Genomic DNA, 20,373 nt, shown 5'->3' with positions numbered 1-20,373 from the left:
AAATATGAAATGCACCCAAAAGTCTGGGGTCTACAACTAAAGACGTGGTGGGCTGCAAGTGTTATTTTATACATACGGGTCCTTTGCTTCAAGCTTTGGTGGGGTGAAAACCACAGATCAGGAATGTTGTGGCCTAATATAAGTGTTGTCTGATGTAAAGGTCTCCGTTTCTAGCCCAACGCCTTCCCAAAAATTAAATATTCTGGCATGATCTCTGAAGTAGTGAGCATCACTAATGCATTATTTGACCCGAGTATACAATAGTGCTCTTCCTTGGTCAGTGCATCTAAGAGAAACAAGGTGTGTGAAAAAAAAATTAAGTTAGGATTATTGCAATCCTCAGCTTCCTATGCCTCGAACTCCAGACCCAACCCCAGTTTGTGGCCACCTGTGTTAATGTTCCTCCCATCCAGAAGAGAAGAGAGGGTCAGCTTAACATTAACATTACATAATTTTGAGCAACAAGTAACATAACTAGCTAGCCTATTCGTTCTGTAGCTAACACCTTAGCCAACACTTGTGATGCTGATCGCCCGACACTCATTTTAAAACTTTTAATGTTTAAAAACTGCATCTTAGACAACTAACGTTAGGCTAACTGAATCATAACATAATTGTTTTCACATGTAAAAGTACATGTGAAAACAATTATGTTATGATTCAGTTAGAAAATATATAACGTTAATGTTAACTAACTTAAAACGTGGGCTTCATCGTACGCTAATATATTCATTGATGGGAATTGATTTGACTATGATCTGCGCAGCATTTTATACGTGCAGAGACATTTTATGTATATTAGAAAACTCATTCTAATTCATTCCCACTCTTTTTCGGTGGTAACTTAACCCAACTCCGTGCTTCCTGTAATGAGAGCTGTCAATCAAGGTACAAGGATGACCCTGTGTGAAAGTGACCAATCATAAGAGGGTCAGTGCCCTCCTTGGTTTCCGCCCCCAAATTGTCAAAAGTCATGTAGACTCGAGGGGAGCAGAAACCAGCTGAGTGAGCAGAAATCCACTGCCCGAGCAAAACAGCACTCCGCGAGCAGGATTCCACCGTACAAGCAGAGTAAACCTATGAGAGTATGCCAGGTGCTCGCTCGCAGCTACATGTACACCTCTCGGTTGTTGAATTTGTGCGCAGGTACTTTTATCATGCCAGCTGAAGGTTCATTTTTGCACGTGTGAAATAACATAATGTGCTCGTGAGCATGTCTTACACGCTCATAACTTTTGACTAAAAAATAACGCCATAGCTGCATAGAGTACAACAGTCGGTTCCCAAAGAAGAAATTATTTAGTGATTATTAAGGGAGTTTGTAAATGTGATATTGATTTAATACAACAGTTCATTAAAGAATTTAATATTACGTGACTCATATTGTCTGACTACAACTCTATTGCCTCTATTTCGTCAGCTAAAATAGTTTCAAACAAAGTCTTAGCCGAGCCACTGCGCATCTTCGCAGGTCTTTTATTGTTTTAATACTGATGATTTTGGCATACAGCTCATGAAAACCCAAAATTCCTATCTCAAAAAATTAGTATATCATGAAAAGGTTCTCTAAACGAGCTATTAACCTAATCATCTGAATCAACTAATTAACTCTAAACACCTGCAAAAGATTCCTGAGGCTTTTAAAAACTCCCAGCCTGGTTCATTACTCAAAACCGCAATCATGGGTAAGACTGCCGACCTGATTGCTGTCTAGAAGGCCATCATTGACACCCTCAAGCGAGAGGGTAAGACACAGAAAGAAATTTCTGAACGAATAGGCTGTTCCCAGAGTGCTGTATCAAGGCACTTCAGTGGGAAGTCTGTGGGAAGGAAAAAGTGTGGCAAAAAACGCTGCACAACGAGAAGAGGTGACCGGACCCTGAGGAAGATTGTGGAGAAGGACCGATTCCAGATCTTGGGGAACCTGTGGAAGCAGTGGACTGAGTCTGGAGTAGAAACATCCAGAGCCACCGTGCACAGGCGTGTGCAGGAAATGGGCTACAGAGAAGCAGCACTGGACTGTTGCTCAGTGGTCCAAAGTACTTTTTTCGGATGGAAGCAAATTTTGCATGTCATTCGGAAATCAAGGTGCCAGAGTCTGGAGGAAGACTGGGGAGAAGGAAATGCCAAAATGCCTGAAGTCCAGTGTCAAGTACCCACAGTCAGTGATGGTCTGGGGTGACATGTCAGCTGCTGGTGTTGGTCCACTGTGTTTTATCAAGGGCAGGGTCAATGCAGCTAGCTATCAGGAGATTTTGGAGCACTTCATGCTTCAATCTGCTGAAAGCTTTATGGAGTTGAAGATTTTGTTTTTCAGCACGACCTGGCACCTGCTCACAGTGCCAAAACCACTGGTAAATGGTTTACTGACCATGGTATTACTGTGCTCAATTGGCCTGCCAACTCTCCTGACCTGAACCCCATAGAGAATCTGTGGGATATTGTGAAGAGAAAGTTGAGAGACGCAAGACCAGAAAAAAATCCAGCACTGTGGATGAGCTTAAGGCCGCTATAGAAGCATCCTGGGCCTCCATAACACCTCAGCAGTGCCACAGGCTGATTGCCTCCATGCCACGCCGCATTGAAGCAGTCATTTCTGCAAAAGGATTCCCGACCAAGTATTGAGTGCATAACTGAACATAATTATTTGAAGGTTGACTTGTTTTGTATTAAAAACACTTTTCTTTTATTGGTCGGATGAAATATGCTAATTTTTTGAGATAGGAATTTTGGGTTTTCATGAGCTGTATGCCAAAATCATCAGTATTAAAACAATAAAAGACCTGAAATATTTCAGTTGGTGTGCAATGAATCTAAAATATATGAAAGTTAAATTTTTATCATTACATTATGGAAAATAATGAACTTTTATCACAATATGCAAATTTTTTGAGAAGGACCTATATATATATATATAATTTGATATATTTTAAATGTTTATTTCAAAATTTCAAATGTCTTTTAATTTTGATGATTACAACTGACAACTAAGGAAAATCTCAAATTCAGTATCTCAGAAAATTAGAATTTTACTTAAGACCAATACAAAGAAAGGATTTTTAGAAATCTTGGCTAACTGAAAAGTATGAACATGAAAAGTATGAGCATGTACAGCACTCAATACTTAGTGGTTGCTCCTTTTGTCTGAATTAATGCAGCAATGCAGCGTGGCATGGAGTCGATCAGTCTGTGGCACTGCTCAGGTGTTATGAGAGCCCAGGTTGCTCTGATTGTGGTCTTCAGCTCTTCTGCATTCTTGGGTCTGACATATCGCATCTTCCTCTTCCCAATACCCCATAGATTTTCTATAGATGGGTTAAGGTCAGGCGAGTTTGCTGGCCAAATAAGAACAGGGCTACCATGATCCTTAAACCAGGTACTGGAAGCTTTGGCACTGTGTGCAGGTGCCAAGTCCTGTTGGAAAATGAAATCTGCATCTCCATAAAGTTGGTCAGCAACAGGAAGCATGAAGTGCTCTAAAACTTCCTGTTATACAGCTGTGTTGACCTTTGACCTCAGAAAACACAGTGGACCAACACCAGCAGATGACATGGCACCCCAAACCATCACTGACTGTGGAAACTTTACACTGGACCTCAAGCAACGTGGATTGTGTGCCTCTCCTCTCTTCCTCCAGACTCTGGGACCCTGATATCAAACAAAATGCTTATTTACTTTCATCAGAGATCATAACTTTGGACCACTCAGCAGCAGTCCAGTCCTTTTAGAAGCGAGACACTTCTGACGCTGTCTGTTGTTCAAGAGTGGCTTGACACAAGGAATGCAAAGCTGAAACCCATGTCTTGCATACGTCTGGGTGAATATCCCCCACTTTTTGAATGGGTTTTGTTTCACAATCCTCTCCAGGGTGCTGTTATCCCTATTGCTTGTACACTTTTTTCCTACCACATCTTTTCCTTCCCTTCGCCTCTCTATTAATGTGCTTGGACACAGAGCTCTGTGAACAGCCAGCCTCTTTTGCAATGACCTTTTGTGTCTTGCCCTCCTTGTGCAAGGTGTCAGTGGTCGTCTTTTGGACAACTGTCAAGTCAGCAGTCTTCCCCATGATTGTGTAGCCTACAGAACTAGACTGAGAGACCATTTAAAGGCTTTCAGGTGTTTTGAGTTAATTAGCTGATTAGAGTGTGACACCAGGTGTCTTCAATATTTAACCTTTTCACAATATTCAAATTTTCTGAGATACTGAATTTGGGATTTTCCTTAGTTGAAATATATCAGTCTGTGTGTAATGAATGAATATAATATACAAGTTTCACTTTTTGAATGGAATTAGTGAAATAAATCAACTTTCTGATGATATTCTAATTATATGACCAGCACCTGGATCATTTCAAATCTGAATATATGCTTTTATCACCTAAAACCGTGCTCTGATGTATGCAAGCATAGATGAATAATAATCATCCAAAATAATGCTAAACAGTGATTTATAACAAAAAAGCTGAGGTTTTGTTTCATGAATATGGAATCATCTGTTGATATGCATGTGTAATAAAGCGTAACAAAATCCAATATCATAATAAAAGTTATCTTTTCTTGTGTTTTTATTCAGCCATTTTGTCAGTGCCTCCGCCTGTAGGTATGTGCTTTATTATAGACTTCTATGATTGCTAATCCACAACAGATGACGATTATTAGGTTGAACGTTCAGAATACGATTCCATAGGTTATATTTCAGCATGAATTTTGCGAATTGGCAGTGACTCTTAAGTAAATTTAGTAAATTTTTGGGGAAAAGCGCATCGTTACATCGTTATCAGGAAACTTGACCCAGATCAGTTTTTCATTAAAGTAAATCGGTTCAAAGTAGGGTCTGCTCAATAATGTCAAAAATCATAATCACAAATATTTTGGTCAATATTATAATTACGATTATTTAACACGATCATGAGGGCGCCATATGACCAAAACTTTATATGAGTGATTTATTTAAAGATAGATATTAGAAGATACATATCAAATATGAATTTCCTGTAAATAAGGTTGCTACAATCATTATATCTGCACTGGCTACTTTACTGGTTTGCACTTAATCTACCATGTGCTGCTTTACTTATCTTTCTTTTTACATGACCTATTTGTATAGTTGTACTTTATATTTTATTATCTGTGTTTAATGTTCTACTGTTAGTGTTATCTGTATCCACCGGGGGTCTGAGAGTAACACAATTTCAATTTTCTGTATGTATGTACTGTACATGTGGAAGAATTGACAATTAAGCAGACTTGACTTGACTTGCTATGGCATCTACATTGTAGAGACCAGCAGAGTTTCAAACAAACAAAAAGTCCTCAAAATTATTGAAAATAATTAAACTGTCAGTAATAAAAAAGCAAAGGAACAAATACAAAAGAATAAAAAGATACAAATTGAACGAACTGTCTCAAGCAGTATGATTATTTCATTTATTCGTTATACGATTTACTATTAATGTCTCTGTCTCATTTCAGTTTAAGTTTGGCTTAAGTTTTGTATTTATTGCAGTTTATATGAAAAGGTTGATGTAGCGTTGTACACCCTACTGCAGAAATTAATAATTACATGTAAAATAAAATATAGCCCGCTGTCACTTTAAGAGCCGCACGGATCCAAATTACTGTTACATGTGTATATTCATTCTCAACTCTTTACATTAATTTATTACAGGACCGACGAATGTATACAAGAATAATCACCAAGCACAGCATTTTGACACATTTTTGCATGAACTTGCCGGTTTAGGCGCGCACCTTGAGCTAAAAGATGATTTTAAATGTCCGTGTTCTGTTCTGTCTCTGAGCGCTTATATCTTCCTGAGGAGCAGTGCAAGTTCTCTTCCATGCTTTTAAAAACATGAATAAATATACTTCGATAATTCAAGCACGTCCCATTTTGCAAATGTCACGTTACATGATATACTGATTTTCACGGGAAATTGGGCTTTTATGGAGGAACGAAAGCGCAGCGCTGCAAAAGGGGGAGGAATGGGGCGCAATAGGGCTTGGGCGCCGCGTTGCATTCTGGGAGGTGGCGGTCCTGCTGGCAGCCTCGCGAATGTAAACATACATCAAGTCGAACGAGAAGAAGCAAAGTTAGGAGAAAGACAAAAGATGGTAAAATCGTGAAAGGTTGTGGGATTTATAGGGATACGCTAAATATGGATGCCAGGGACTGGTATGTGGACAAAATCGGCACTATTAACGGTTTGGATCCATATGAAATTCCCAACAAATAGTGGAGTACCGATGGAGACTTGCTGCCGTACTTTTGCATAATAGATATCTTCGGCTACCTTGTTTGTTTTGTGAGCGCCTATACTTCAGAATAGTTCCGACGCTACAAGTCTCATGTACAGTTCACAAATGGTTGGGTATTTTCCTGTAAAATAACCCATTGGCTCTTCAATCGGACCTGTCAAGTCTCTGTGTTGTTGTCCTGTCGCTACTCCTTGCCCTTCCAGCGAAACAGCTGTTTACAAAGCATCGTTTTGCTTACTTGAAAGCAACCTTATCGTGATGTTGGGCTTTTTAAGATAGCGTGGTTGTTGTGAGAGCATGATTTCACACTAATCTGTAACTAAAGTCACGTTAGACCTAGATTCACAAATCGCTTAACGTTAGTTAATGCAGCAGTTTTGTAGTTTGAATTTTTTTATGTCAGGAGAGGGATAGCAACAAAAAGATGAATGTTGAAATGTCCCGTATTTTGAATGAGTAACCCAAGAAATGCCCCTTATTTTCAATGTTGACTTAAGCTATATAACGTTAAATGAATTTTCAGATGTTATGGTCTCCGTCGCGCCTCCAAGCAGGAAAGCGGTGTAAAGTTAATCCATTCTCATTTTATTTTCCCCATGACGATTATATGTTGCGCTATTTACACCCCACAATACAGCAACGGTTTACCATGGTTGAAATAGATTTTTAATTAATCAAATTAAGACACACGGATGAGAGGGAGTATGTCTAAACACTGCGCAGTAGTCAGAGTAGCAGTAAAGGAGGCTGTCAACGTGGTGGCCACGCCAAGTAATGACATCACGACGCCCAAGCCCTTATTATTGGATTTTCATAATCGTTGATAAAAATGAAATGATTTTTCATGAAAAAAATGAAAGACAATATATTGGATTTTCTTAGCTGAATCATCCGTTTTCTCGTCAGTCAACTGAAGCTGTTCATGTGAGTAGACGGTTGGGCACGTGCACATTCATAACAGTGCGCATACACTTTGAACTTCAATCGTGACAAATGATTCGACTACTTGCGGAATGACACGACGACATGAATCAGTGGCACAAAAAAACGTTGACAGAGGTGATCGGTCATTATGTTTAACAATACCCAACACATCCAAACCTTTTTTTTTTTTTGCATGATTTACGAGAGCATCATTTTCAGGTCGGAAAAGCCGGATTTCCGGGTTTTTCTGGAAGAATCACACCCCTGTAATAAAAGAGACACTTTTGCTTTATTGTTGAACATAATTTCTACTGATTGAAGAGGAAATCAATATATGAATTGATTGATCAATATATGTCTTCACACACACACACACACACACACACAACCTCCATGTGCTCTGATGGAAATCAGAGATGAAGAAGCTGTAATGTGTTGTAGCTGGAGCAGATTTACACAAATGCACTGATATATGACGCGTCCGTCTGCTGCTGCTACAGTCGTGTTGAGATGGAGCAATGCTTGCAGTGAATACAGTGAATAAAAACAGTTGTATACTAATATCCCATAAATCTCCTATAAAACAACTTCACTGAAGTCATAACACGAACAAAGGCGCCACAGCAAACACACTACTAAAGCACAATCCCTCTTCCCCTGATTAAATAAGACACAAAGTGTGAAGTAATCAACTCTTTGCACTTCTTTAAAACCTGTTAACCTGACCCCCCATTATGGGACTCACTGATGAAAGTGCTCTACCAAACTTATAATTGTAATAGTTTCCTACTTCAGTGTGTTACAAACATAATTGTGGTGTCTTTAGAAAGAAGACCCTTTGGGCTTCACTTTTTATCAACCAGATTTGCTAATGCTCAAAAATATTAAAAGTTATAGACACTGCCTTGAATTTCTTTTACCACTCTTAAATATTTTTTTATTTGATATAAAAATACATGAAATGAGTCCTGGAGCAATCTAGAAAAGTAATGGGTTGAAAGCCACATGTCTCATGAGTTTCTATTTCAAATCTGAATAAAATATAATAAAAAATGAGACTCCTGCAAATATTTTTATGAGACTATGTCTACATCCCCACCCCCCAAATATAAGAAAATATATTTCCCAATAGTATTGAAGGCTTCTACAAACTATTTAGTCAGTAAACATACCACTGCATAGTTTTTTTTTTTCAATTATAAAACACTAGACAGAAACTTAGACATCATATAAATGATTTATTTGAGCACTAGAAAAATACAGTAAGAATAATTTGAGTAAGAAAAATAAGAATAAGAAAAATAAAATGTTTGAAAATATAGAACATCCTGAGATTGCTAGTGATGCATATTTCACAATGAATTACGATGCAAATAAGTGCTGATGGCCACTTATACAGATGGTAATAACAAAAATGTGCCAAAGTAAATAATCCACTCACTCTATTCATTTAGTTGCGTTCACTTTGATAGCCGTCATCATTCAGTAATAGCGAGCTGATTTGGGCTCATTTGCATTAAACAGATGGTAATCATGCAGATACATTCACATTCAACATAAAACACACTCTCACATATATAAAAACTTTTGAAAAATAAAAGAAAGAAAGGAAAAAGACGATCGCTGTAAGTTCCGCCTCCATCAGCTGACAGGTGCGTCAGAGCGCGTCACCAGCTCCCAGGAGAAAGCGCCAAATTCAAATAAACTATCTTCCGCCTATTTTTCATTCATTCTTTTTTTCAGTGTATCGCCTCGTTCTGTTTGTGACTCTGTAAACTGCAAAACCATGCCGTGGTTTTACTACCAAGACGCAGTTTACGACCATGAGTTATTCCATAACGGACGCAAACAATTCTGTCGCTGAAGAAATGAAACGTAAACAAAGGAATTATGATCCATATTACAAGGTTATTGCTTCATTATAAGTCGTTCAGTGGACCCTCACCTTCCTAACTGAACTGGGATTTACAGCTGTGGATGTGTTTATGACTCGTTATTACGACGGATCTGGTATGTACAGCGTTTGTTTACATTGTTTTTTTTTTTTATGTAAACTGCTTACACAAATGTAGCAAATACAGTCTTTATAAGCTTTCCATTGAAAAACAGCGATCTGTCGTCGATGCTTGAGGCTTAGATCTTTATAATGATACATAGTTTGTCAAGATTAAATTTGTCCTGTTTCATTGAATCTATTCATAATCACTGACACGTGCGAGTGGAGAGGCTTTGAGGACGAGGGCGTTCTGGTGCAGGCTAACAGGTTTTGTCGGTCATCTTGAGCGAGGGCATGGCCTCGTTGACGTTCTGGTCGAGCCGATGATACTTCACCCCTCGAGAGCAGAAAGTGTCCCACCAGCGGTGACTCTGAGCCAACTGCATCAGCTGAAACACAGAGAAGAGGACAGATCATTCACAGCAGACGTCTGCCTGTGTCAGAAACAACACTCATTAATCTGCCCTTCATCTCCTTCACTATACATACTGTGTGATCTTATATAAACATACAGCGCTGGCCAAAATGATGAGAACAGCAGTATTTCCAGCAGCTAAACATGGGTTCAAGTCAGTTATTGTTTACGGTTTACATTTCCAAACATTCATTGTGCCGTAAATTGTAATAATGTGAATAATTGTGAATAGTTATTTATTTTTATTGGCATGTCAGTATCTAAGGCTATTTTCAGTTGCAATAATACAACAGTTGAATTAACACAAAATAAAAACAAAGAAATCTGAAAAAATACAGCAGTTTGAATTACACAACTGCCAAATAAATAAAAAAAGTATTTTGGAAAGTATTTAAGAAAAATTATAATGATTTTATTTCACATTAAAACTGTAGAATACTAATATTTATGTCACTTTTCAAAAAAATACATTACATCGTTTTTAATGTTCTGTATTTTGACAGTAAATCGCAAAGCTTCTCTTTTATTGACAAGTGATTCGCATTATAAGTTTGTTTGGTGCATGCTGAAAATTTTTCAGTTAATCGTGGCATTTCTTCACATGGAAAAAATGTACCGTATTTTTCGGACTATAAGTCGCATTTATTTAGAACCAAGAGAAAACATTACCGTCTCCAGCCGCGAGAGGGCGCTGTATGTTTTCAGTGTAGACTACAGGAGAACTGAGCAGCATAGAGCGCCCTCTCACGGCTGTAGACGGTAATGATTTCTTTTGGTTCATTTCTCTCGGTTCATGTCAAATTATTTTTATAAATAAGTCGCACCTATCTATAAGTCAAAGGACCAGCCAAACTATGAAAAAAAAGTGCGACTTATAGTCCGGAAGATACGGTAACTCGCAGAGCTATGGCAGTGATCTGAAGAAACTGTGATTAGATCAAAATACTGTGATGCTCACCTTCCTCTTGTTGTGGCAGTTGATGTACACGATGGCCGCCATAAGAGCGAAGATGACAAGATGGAAGAAGAAATGGGAATCTCCATTCTGGGTGTAGATCGGGCCGGTCTGCGGGCTTTTTGTTGTTGGGCTCGGGCCGGTCTGCGGGTGTTTTGTTGTTGGGCTCGGGCCGGTCTGCGGGTGTTTTGTTGTTGGGCTCGGGCCGTTTTGTTGTTGGGCTCGGGCCGGTCTGCGGGTGATTTGTTGGGCTCGGGCCGGTCTGCGGGTGTTTTGTTGGGCTCAGGCCGGTCTGAGGGCGTTTTGTTGGGCTCGGGCCGGTCTGCGGGTGTTTTGTTTGGCTCGGGCCGGTTTGCGGGCATTTTGTTGGGCTCGGGCTGGTCAGCGGGTGATTTGTTGGGCTCGGGCCTGTCTGCGGGTGTTTTGTTGTTGGGCTCGGGCCGGTCTGCGGGTGTTTTGTTGTTGGGCTCGGCCCGGTCTGCGAGTGTTTTGTTGTTGGGCTCGGCCCGGTCTGCGGGTGTTTTGTTGTTGGGCTCGGGCCGGTCTGCGGGTGTTTTGTTGTTGGGCTCATGCCGGTCTGCGGGTGTTTTGTTGTTGGGCTCGGGCCGGTCTGCGGGTGTTTTGTTGTTGGGCTCATGCCGGTCTGTGGGTGTTTTGTTGTTGGGCTCGGGCCGGTCTGCGGGTATTTTGTTGGGCTCGGGCTGGTCAGCGGGTGTTTTGTTGTTGGGCTCATGCCGGTCTGCGGGTGTTTTGTTGTTGGGCTCGGGCCGGTCTGCGGGTGTTTTGTTGTTGGGCTCATGCCGGTCTGCGGGTGTTTTGTTGTTGGGCTCGGGCCGGTTTGCGGGCATTTTGTTGGGCTCGGGCTGGTCAGCGGGTGATTTGTTGGGCTCGGGCCTGTCTGCGGGTGTTTTGTTGTTGGGCTCGGGCCGGTCTGCAGGTATTTTGTTGTTGGGCTCGGCCCGGTCTGCGGGTGTTTTGTTGTTGGGCTCGGGCCGGTCTGCGGGTATTTTGTTGTTGGGCTCGGGCATTTTGTTGGGCTCGGGCTGGTCAGCGGGTGATTTGTTGGGCTCGGGCCTGTCTGCGGGTGTTTTGTTGTTGGGCTCGGGCCGGTCTGCGGGTGTTTTGTTGTTGGGCTCGGCCCGGTCTGCGGGTGTTTTGTTGTTGGGCTCGGCCCGGTCTGCGGGTGTTTTGTTGTTGGGCTCGGGCCGGTCTGCGGGTGTTTTGTTGTTGGGCTCATGCCGGTCTGCGGGTGTTTTGTTGTTGGGCTCGGGCCGGTCTGCGGGTGTTTTGTTGTTGGGCTCATGCCGGTCTGCGGGTGTTTTGTTGTTGGGCTCGGGCCGGTCTGCGGGTATTTTGTTGTTGGGCTCGGGCCGGTCTGCGGGTGTTTTGTTGTTGGGCTCGGGCCGGTCTGCGGGTGTTTTGTTGTTGGGCTCATGCCGGTCTGCGGGTGTTTTGTTGTTGGGCTCGGGCCGGTCTGCGGGTGTTTTGTTGTTGGGCTCGGGCCGGTCTGCGGGTGTTTTGTTGTTGGGCTCATGCCGGTCTGCGGGTGTTTTGTTGTTAGGCTCATGCCGGTCTGCGGGTGTTTTGTTGTTGGGCTCGGGCCGGTGTTATAATCCAATTACAAGTACTTAATATTTGGAATCTCATTACATAATGCAGATTACATGTCATCTACCTGGTTAATATTCACCTGAGATATACATTTTCCAATTTTTGCATTTCCCACAGACATAAATCATGAACAATTGGGAATACCAATTTTTGCCCAATGTGTTTATTTAATAAGAACAAACTTTAATACCATAATAATGTATTACCTTTCAGAATCTAGTTTGTTTCACATATACACTGTATGATTTCCCTGCCTCTGCTTTTAAATATCCTTCTGTTGATAATTTTTCATAAGTTTTATTCCTGTTTCTGGTCAGACTGGATGCCTTTCCCATTAACAACAGCAGACAATGATGCAAGCTCTTTATTCTGGCACATTAAAGCATGATTAGATATTTTTCTGAGTGAAAAAGGTAATAAGAACACAAGAAACTGAATGCATAATGTTATAATTATGTCTATAAAAGGTAGATCAACAGTTTGACAAGATGATCTATAGATCTATGTTCACAGAAACCCAAACCGGATTGACCAGATTTACATTTTATCTCGTATTACACTTCTATTTCCAGTGCTATAATAAATAACACTATTATGGTTCATCATGGACTAATACGTAATGTAATAAAATAAAATAAAAGCTGAAATGTATGCAAGCCTGTTTTTCCATCACATTATAAAAATAAAAGGTTATCTAAATTTTGTTTCCTCATAGTTCAGAATCTATCTCACAATTGAAAAAAAAGTCAGAATTTGGAAATATAAATAGTATTGTGAGATGTAAACAATTCCAGTGTTTACAGAAGCTTGACAGTGGAGAAACTGACCATGTAACAACAGCACGAGACTTCCGGTCTCAGAATCACCAGGGCTGTGTTCAGCCCCGACAAAACGTTGCACAACGTTTTTTAAACAGAAACGATGATGCGTTGAACACACTGTTCTGATGACGAAAGAGTTGCAACTATGGCAGCTGAGAAGGCCATTATTTGTGTTCTTTGTGTTTCTTACCTAATTCAGACTAAAACACATCTATTTAGCCTCACATACCGACTTTATTTGTAGTTCATACGGTTTTAATACCCTGTATTTTCTTTCTCATTTTTAAGGAAAGCACTTAATTACCATTGTTTATTTCTATACCAAATGCAATACACTTGTAATGAAGCTAAAATATAAACAACTACATTATTATGTTGATATCCTATATTTTAACAATAAAACTTACGACAAACATGTCTTCTAACATCCTCAGTTGTTGCGTATACCGAGCTGCAATGAACACATTTGTACATTATTTTCCTTGAAGCCACTGTGCGAGTTCACTTTAATACCGCATGCTTTATATACATGTTGATTAGACTGCAGTTCTGACACACCCACCAAACGAGAAAACACATATCAAACCCCGTTGCACACCGGTGCACGCCGTTTCCAGGAAACATGACGTTCAACCCGGAAACCGTAGCAAAACGTTGCGCAATTCGCACCGTTTTAAACCTGAACATGCCCCAGAGGTCTTTCTGTTTTCTGTGAAGTATTCATGTAACGTTATGTAAACGTGCCATTTATCGTGACCTCGACACAAACATTTGATGAGAAAGACGCTTGAAGAGTAACGTTAACGTTACTTGGGATTCTGTTAACTATGTGCTCTCAAATTGTAGTTTTGTTTTTTTGTTTTGTTTATTTGATTGAATGATGGAACAACTGTGATTGATTGTTAATGTGGGTGTGTACCTGTAATGTTTCAATAAAAATCACCTTGAGTGAGCGCAGCTGTTGCTGTGCGTTCGAAGTCAGTCAAGTCGTTGCGTCGACTCTGTTAACAGGTTATGGGCCCAGATTAAGTCGAGATACACCGCGTCTGTTTGTTTTATAGCGTGCTGAAGTAGCACCATGAGTAACGCGAGAAGATCGTCAGAACATAGCGGTCGCTGGTCGCGGCTTTTGTTTGACGGGGATGAGAGAAATTATGAACTCTGGGAGATAAAGTTTTTGGGCCACCTCCGACTGCAAGGGCTGAAATGGATTATCACTATGAAGCCCGAGGGTGTTGAGACACCGGAGGAAGCTGCCGCAAATTCTGATGCATATGCAGAATTGATACAATTCTTGGATGATAAAAGTTTATCACTGGTGATGCGAGACGCAGCCGATGATGGATGTGCAGCGCTAAAGATTTTGAGAGACTATTATGCAGGTAAAGGAAAACCACGAGTAATAAGCCTGTATACTGAACTGACCTCGCTTCAAAAATCAAGCAGCGAAAGTGTGACTGAATACGTTATTCGAGCGGAAAACGCTATCACGGCATTACGAAATGCTGGAGAGACTTTGAGTGACGGGTTGCTGATAGCTATGGTTTTGAAGGGGCTTCCTGAGACTTTTAAACCATTTGCCATCCATATAACGCAAGCAGATGAGACGATATCATTTGCCGAATTCAAAACGAAGCTTCGAAGCTACGAGGACATCGAAAAGATGCGTGCCCCAGCCGCTGAGGACAATGTAATGTCAGTGCGGGCGCGACAAAGGACAGCGAGACCCGCCAACGCAGGTTCAACTGAAAGTGGAGCTCAACAGGCTGCAGCGGACGTCGTGTGCTACAGGTGTGGTCTGAAAGGACACATATCCCGCGCTTGCCAGCGCAAACTGTGGTGTAGCCACTGCAAAAGCAGTACACACCGCGACTCAACCTGCAGGAGGAGACGGCGTCAGGACGCAACATGGAGAGCCGCTGAGGAAGTGACAGACGAATACGTATTCCTGGTGACGGATGGGGCGGCAGGATCCCAGCCAAGCAGCCAGGGTATCTACACGAGGGGCCTGATGGTCGACTGCGGGGCAACCTCGCATATCGTCACTGATATTGCAAAGTTCAAAAGTTTTGATGATGAGTTCCAGTCCGGGACACATTGCATGGAGTTGGCTGACGGCACGAGGTGTAAAGGAGTGGCAGAGCGCCGAGGTGATGCAGAAGTCTACTTGATGGACAGCCGAGGACGCCACCTCAAAACTACGCTGAGACGGGCGCTGTATATTCCTTCTTACCCGCAGGATATATTCTCGGTGCAAGCAGCAGCTAACAGCGGAGCGACTGTGACTTTCAAGAAAGGCAAGAACATTCTGATGCACAAAGACGGTACAAAATTTCCTATTCATGTACATGATAGACTATATTATTTGCATACAGTACCAAATGAATGTGATGACCATGTTAAGGGATGCTATGATTTAAAAACATGGCATGAGATATTGGGACACTGTAATTTTGATGATGTTCAGAGGTTAGAAGGTATTGTTGATGGTATGAAAATTAAGGGTCCAATAAATAAACCCCCATTTTGTGAAGTGTGCACCCAAGGCAAGTTTACGCAAAGTAGAAACAGAAAGCCTGATGTGAGGGCTAAAAGACCTCTAGAGTTAGTGCACACAGATCTGGCAGGTCCAATTCAGCCAGATTCCAGAGAGGGGTATAAATATGTCCTGTCATTCACTGATGATTTTTCCAGTGCAGTGTTTATATATGCCCTTAAGAATAAAAGTGACACACTACAAGCCACAGAGAGGTTTCTAGCAGATATGGCCCCATATGGTAAAATTCAACGCCTTAGATCTGATAATGGCACTGAGTTTACTGCAAAGCATTACAAAACACTGTTGGTTAAGAATGGTATTAGACATGAGACTTCTGCACCTTATTCTCCCCATCAAAATGGTACAGCAGAGCGAAATTGGCGCACACTTTTTGACATGGCACGATGCATGTTGATAGAGAGTGGATTACCTAAAGGTTTATGGCCTTACGCAGTGCAGACAGCAGCCATAACTAGAAACAGATGTTTTAACAAACGCACCAAACAAACACCAGTTCAGATGTTAACAGGGAGAAGGCCAAATTTATCCAGGATGCAAAAGTTTGGTTCAAAGTGTTTTGTTTATAAACAAGATAAAAGAAAGCTAGATCCAAGATGTGAAAAAACTACAAATTGTAGTTTTGTTTTTTTGTTTTGTTTATTTGATTGAATGATGGAACAACTGTGATTGATTGTTAATGTGGGTGTGTACCTGTAATGTTTCAATAAAAATCACCTTGAGTGAGCGCAGCTGTTGCTGTGCGTTCGAAGTCAGTCAAGTCGTTGCGTCGACTCTGTTAACAGATTCATTTAACGTTGTTAACTGACAGACGAAGTTTTACAACGGAGCACGAACTCTTTTTGGCACGAGTAAATGACACCACTGGCCAGGGGGAACAAGCTGTTAATGTTTATAGGGAAATCCACCACTAACCTTTCGCTACAGATGCGCAGTTCATAGAAAGGATCTGCAGTGACAGTAAAACTGCCATTATTCGCATCGCGGAGTTCACAGATCCCGTCTTCCTTGCCGCCGCCATCTTCCTCGCTGACGTCATCGGCAGGCAAGTAATGGGAGTTACCAGATCAGGGGTTTTTACCATAAACAGTAAAAGAAATGGACACAGCAACCCCATTGGAACTCAATTCGCTTTGTTAAGTCTGACGTCGCGTAGCAGCGCTTCCGTGTCCAAACCGAGCAAGTATAGACCCTTTTACAGTTGGTAAACAATGTGACGTATTTGTGTGGGCGGGGCTTAGCTGGAGGCAAAGATTCCCCTCAACACTTGAACAAACGGTAGCTAGCGAGTTTTCTTAGCTTGTTTTTTTAACAATGGCTGGAGAAAATCTGAATATATCTGCTTTATCTGAATATTTAAGGTCACTCACTGTCCGGGACCGCGATAATTATTTGAAAAAGTTAACTTTAACGGACGGAACCAGATTGGTCGACCCGTACACAATCACTCATTGGATGGACGATCTGACAGGATTACCTCCGATTGAGTGGCCTGACATCTACACTTACCTGATAGAGAAACCGAGCGTGTATAGTAAAGAGAAAATGAGGGCGTATAAATCCTTAGATTAAATAAAGAGTGACATTACTGTAAAATTATTATTAAGATGTAAATAGTTTCTAGAAATAAAAATTCTGAAGACTGCAAATTAATTATAAACTTTCTGTATTTATTCTTTCTTACCATGTTCTTAAATTCCGGTCACAATTAATCACAACAATGTATATAAAATGTTCTCTGTCGATTCTGGCAACCAACAACACAACAAGACGACATTTTAAGCTCCTTGAGTAGCCGACCCTGTGTTGGTTTGTATTAGCCGCCTCCAGTTTTCCGTTTTTTTTTTGTTTTTGTTTTTAATTATTATAATGACATTTGAAACACATAATGACATCAACATATTACATGCCAGGGAGCAAAAAAATAATATACCTTTTAAAAAGATTCACAGTTTTTACAGCTTTCTTATTGGAAGAGTCCGAAATCAAATACAGATACAGTTTTAAATCTTCCAGAAAAAGGTTAAAGAAAGGCTTACATTTACAATATTTGCATTTGTGGACAAAATATTTGGCGAGAAGCAAAATAAGATTAAGTAAATAAAAAACATCTGATTGTTCTCTTTCAAAATGTATATAACCCAAAATAACATTTAATATTTCAAGGAAATGTCAGGAATTATACCACAAAAAATTCTCAAAATGTTTTCCCACAGATTCTTAGTATACTCACAATACCAAAATAAATGAGTTAAATCTTCAGCTTGGAGACCACAAAAGGAGCAATTTACATCAAAGTCCTCAGAAATAAACCTTTGTAAAAAACATTTTGTGGGATAGCACCGATGTATAATTTTATAAGACACTTCTTTGGTCTTATTATATAAAAAGAATTTTTGAGGCAAAACCCAGACCCTATCCCAGTTAATTTCACCTACATGTCTGTTCCAATAAAAGATGGCATTCGGACAAGAGACAACCTCATTCTGGAACAGAGCACAAATACTCCTATTATTTGATTTGGTGGTTAGGGATAATTTACAGACATATGTATCAAATACATTGAGACATGGCACAAACTGAGAGACCTTGTTGTTAAAACCCTTCATAAACATAATAATCCCAGAAGGGATAGCTCCAAAAACAATAGCATATTCTCTTGCTGTAATTGGGATTTTATAATGTGACAGAAACTCCTCATATTTTAATGGAATTCCTCGGTCATTGAATAACTGACTCACCAAAATAATATTTTTAACCCAATTATCAAAATAAATAGATTTGTTTTTGTACAGCAGATCTCTGTTGTGCCAAATTATATAATTGTGTGGGGAAAAATTATGCTTGTAAATTAAAGACCATGATAAAAGACATTGTTTGTGAAAGTGAGATAATTTGGAAGGAATTTTGTCAGGATTATAATTACACAAGAGCAGAAAATTTAGACTACCTAATTTAGAAAAAATAAAATTTGGTATAAAGTTCCATAAAGAGGTGGGATTTTTTAAGTGTTGTTTTATCCAATTTATTTTAAATGTATAATTAAGGGTAGAAAAGATGATAAAATTAAGTCCACCTTTTTCATAAGAATTCATAACTACAGATTTTCTAATATAGTGTTTCTTATTTTTCCATAAGAAATTAAATAAACATTGATCAACTGTTTTGGAAGTCTGAGCATCAACATAAAGAGATGTAGCAGAATAGGCTAGACGTGAGAGACCCTCTGCTTTAGAAAGTAAAGTTCTACCCTTGAGAGACAAATCTCTGTGTAACCATAGATTTAGCTTCTTTTTGGTCTTTTCCATCATTGGAGAGAAGTTATCAACACATCTATTCTTCATATCTTTAGAAACGACTATGCCTAGGTAAGTAATTTTTTCTTTCACTGGGATGCTGTCTATGTTTGTTAAACAACAATTTTTAATTGAAAATAATTCACATTTGTGAATATTTAAATGTAAACCTGATGCCCGAGAAAATAAACTAATAGTATTAATAGCTAAAGAAACCTGAGCAGAGTTGCGTAAAAAAAAGTGTCGTATCATCTGCGAGTTGACTCAGTATAATCTCTCTACCTGCAATATTAATGCCCTGTATAGCGCTTGCCCTAAGATAAACAGAAAGTAGTTGACCAGCTAATAAAAATAAATATGGTGATATCGGGCATCCTTGTCTAATTCCACATAGCATATTAAATCTAGTAGAGCCAGTCTTTAATTTGATAGAACAGTTTGCATTTGCATAAAGTGTTTCAACAGCTTTGATAAAAAAAGGACCAAAACCAAACTTTTCTAACGCTATAAAAATAAACTTATGTTCAACAGAATCAAATGCCTTATAAAAGTCTAAAAACAAAATAAAGCTCTCATCTACAATTAAATCAGAGTAATCAATAAGATCCAACACTAATCTAATATTATTTGCAATATGCCTCCCTGATAAGAAACCAGACTGGGATTCATCTACACTCTAAAAAAAAAAAGGGTTCCTCAAGGTTCTATATAGAACCCTTGGGTTCCGTACTTGGCCAATAGAACCTTTTATCAAAAAAATGGTTCTATGTAGAACCCTCGCATGCAAAGAACCCTTTTTTTATTAAAATGGTTCTATAATTCATGTTTTATGACTGAAGTTTAAACTTAAGATTACACTATAATTATCCTTACTCAACACATTCACAAAGCTTTTTGAGTCAAGACCCATGAGAATGACTGCTGTAGTCAAAAATATTAATATCTAGTCAATGTATGATGTGAGCTGTACATTAGCATGAAACTATTACTTTACATTATAGTTTACCTTTTTGACGAATCAATTTGTGAAGAAAAACAAACTAACCAGGAGTTTTCTTTATTTTGTATACCATATTGTGATGGTTTTAATCTACCTAAGGGAACATTAAAAACAAATAATCATAAAAAGCCCCCCTCCCCGGTGGCATATATGCATTACGTCATCCTTGAATTCCTATTGGTGGATGGGCGAAGATGAATCGTGAGAGGAGTTGAGACTCGAGACAAGTGACAGTTCATTTTACAAACTGAGGAGTCCGCCATTTCTGCTCGTTCATACCATAAGGTAAGTTAAGTTTTTACATTTTTGAAATGATTTTACCAAAATATTTTGTATTACAGTTAATATTTATATTTGTTAGAGTAGCCCTTGTGTTAAACACTGATACTAGAAGCAAATTTTACCTCAAAAACACTGGCGTGAAGCACTGACGGGCTTCGTCAGCCATCGGTTCTAGCCGTTAAATTAATTTTGCTCCGGTTTTTAATTTAATTAAGATACAGTCTTCCTTTATTTCCTTGTTAATGTTAATGGAATTGT

The 20,373-nt window shown here is 39.7% G+C and overlaps 1 protein-coding gene across 1 annotated transcript; it reads right to left on the bottom strand.

Moving 5' to 3' along the window:
- Positions 1-9,278: 9,278 nt before the first annotated feature.
- LOC113038199 (putative uncharacterized protein DDB_G0290521) lies at positions 9,279-11,076 on the bottom strand. Its single transcript, XM_026195458.1, has 2 exons — positions 10,552-11,076; positions 9,279-9,567 (listed from the first exon to the last, which is right to left on the bottom strand). The coding sequence occupies exons 1-2, from the start codon at positions 10,908-10,910 to the stop codon at positions 9,564-9,566; spliced, it is 363 nt and encodes a 120-aa protein (XP_026051243.1). The 5' UTR covers positions 10,911-11,076; the 3' UTR covers positions 9,279-9,563.
- Between the last annotated feature and the right edge of the window lie 9,297 nt (positions 11,077-20,373).

The sequence above is a fragment of the Carassius auratus genome, chromosome 21, assembly GCF_003368295.1.
Source record: "Carassius auratus strain Wakin chromosome 21, ASM336829v1, whole genome shotgun sequence".
Taxonomy (NCBI): domain Eukaryota; kingdom Metazoa; phylum Chordata; class Actinopteri; order Cypriniformes; family Cyprinidae; genus Carassius; species Carassius auratus.
This window is presented reverse-complemented; position numbering and strand designations above follow the sequence as displayed.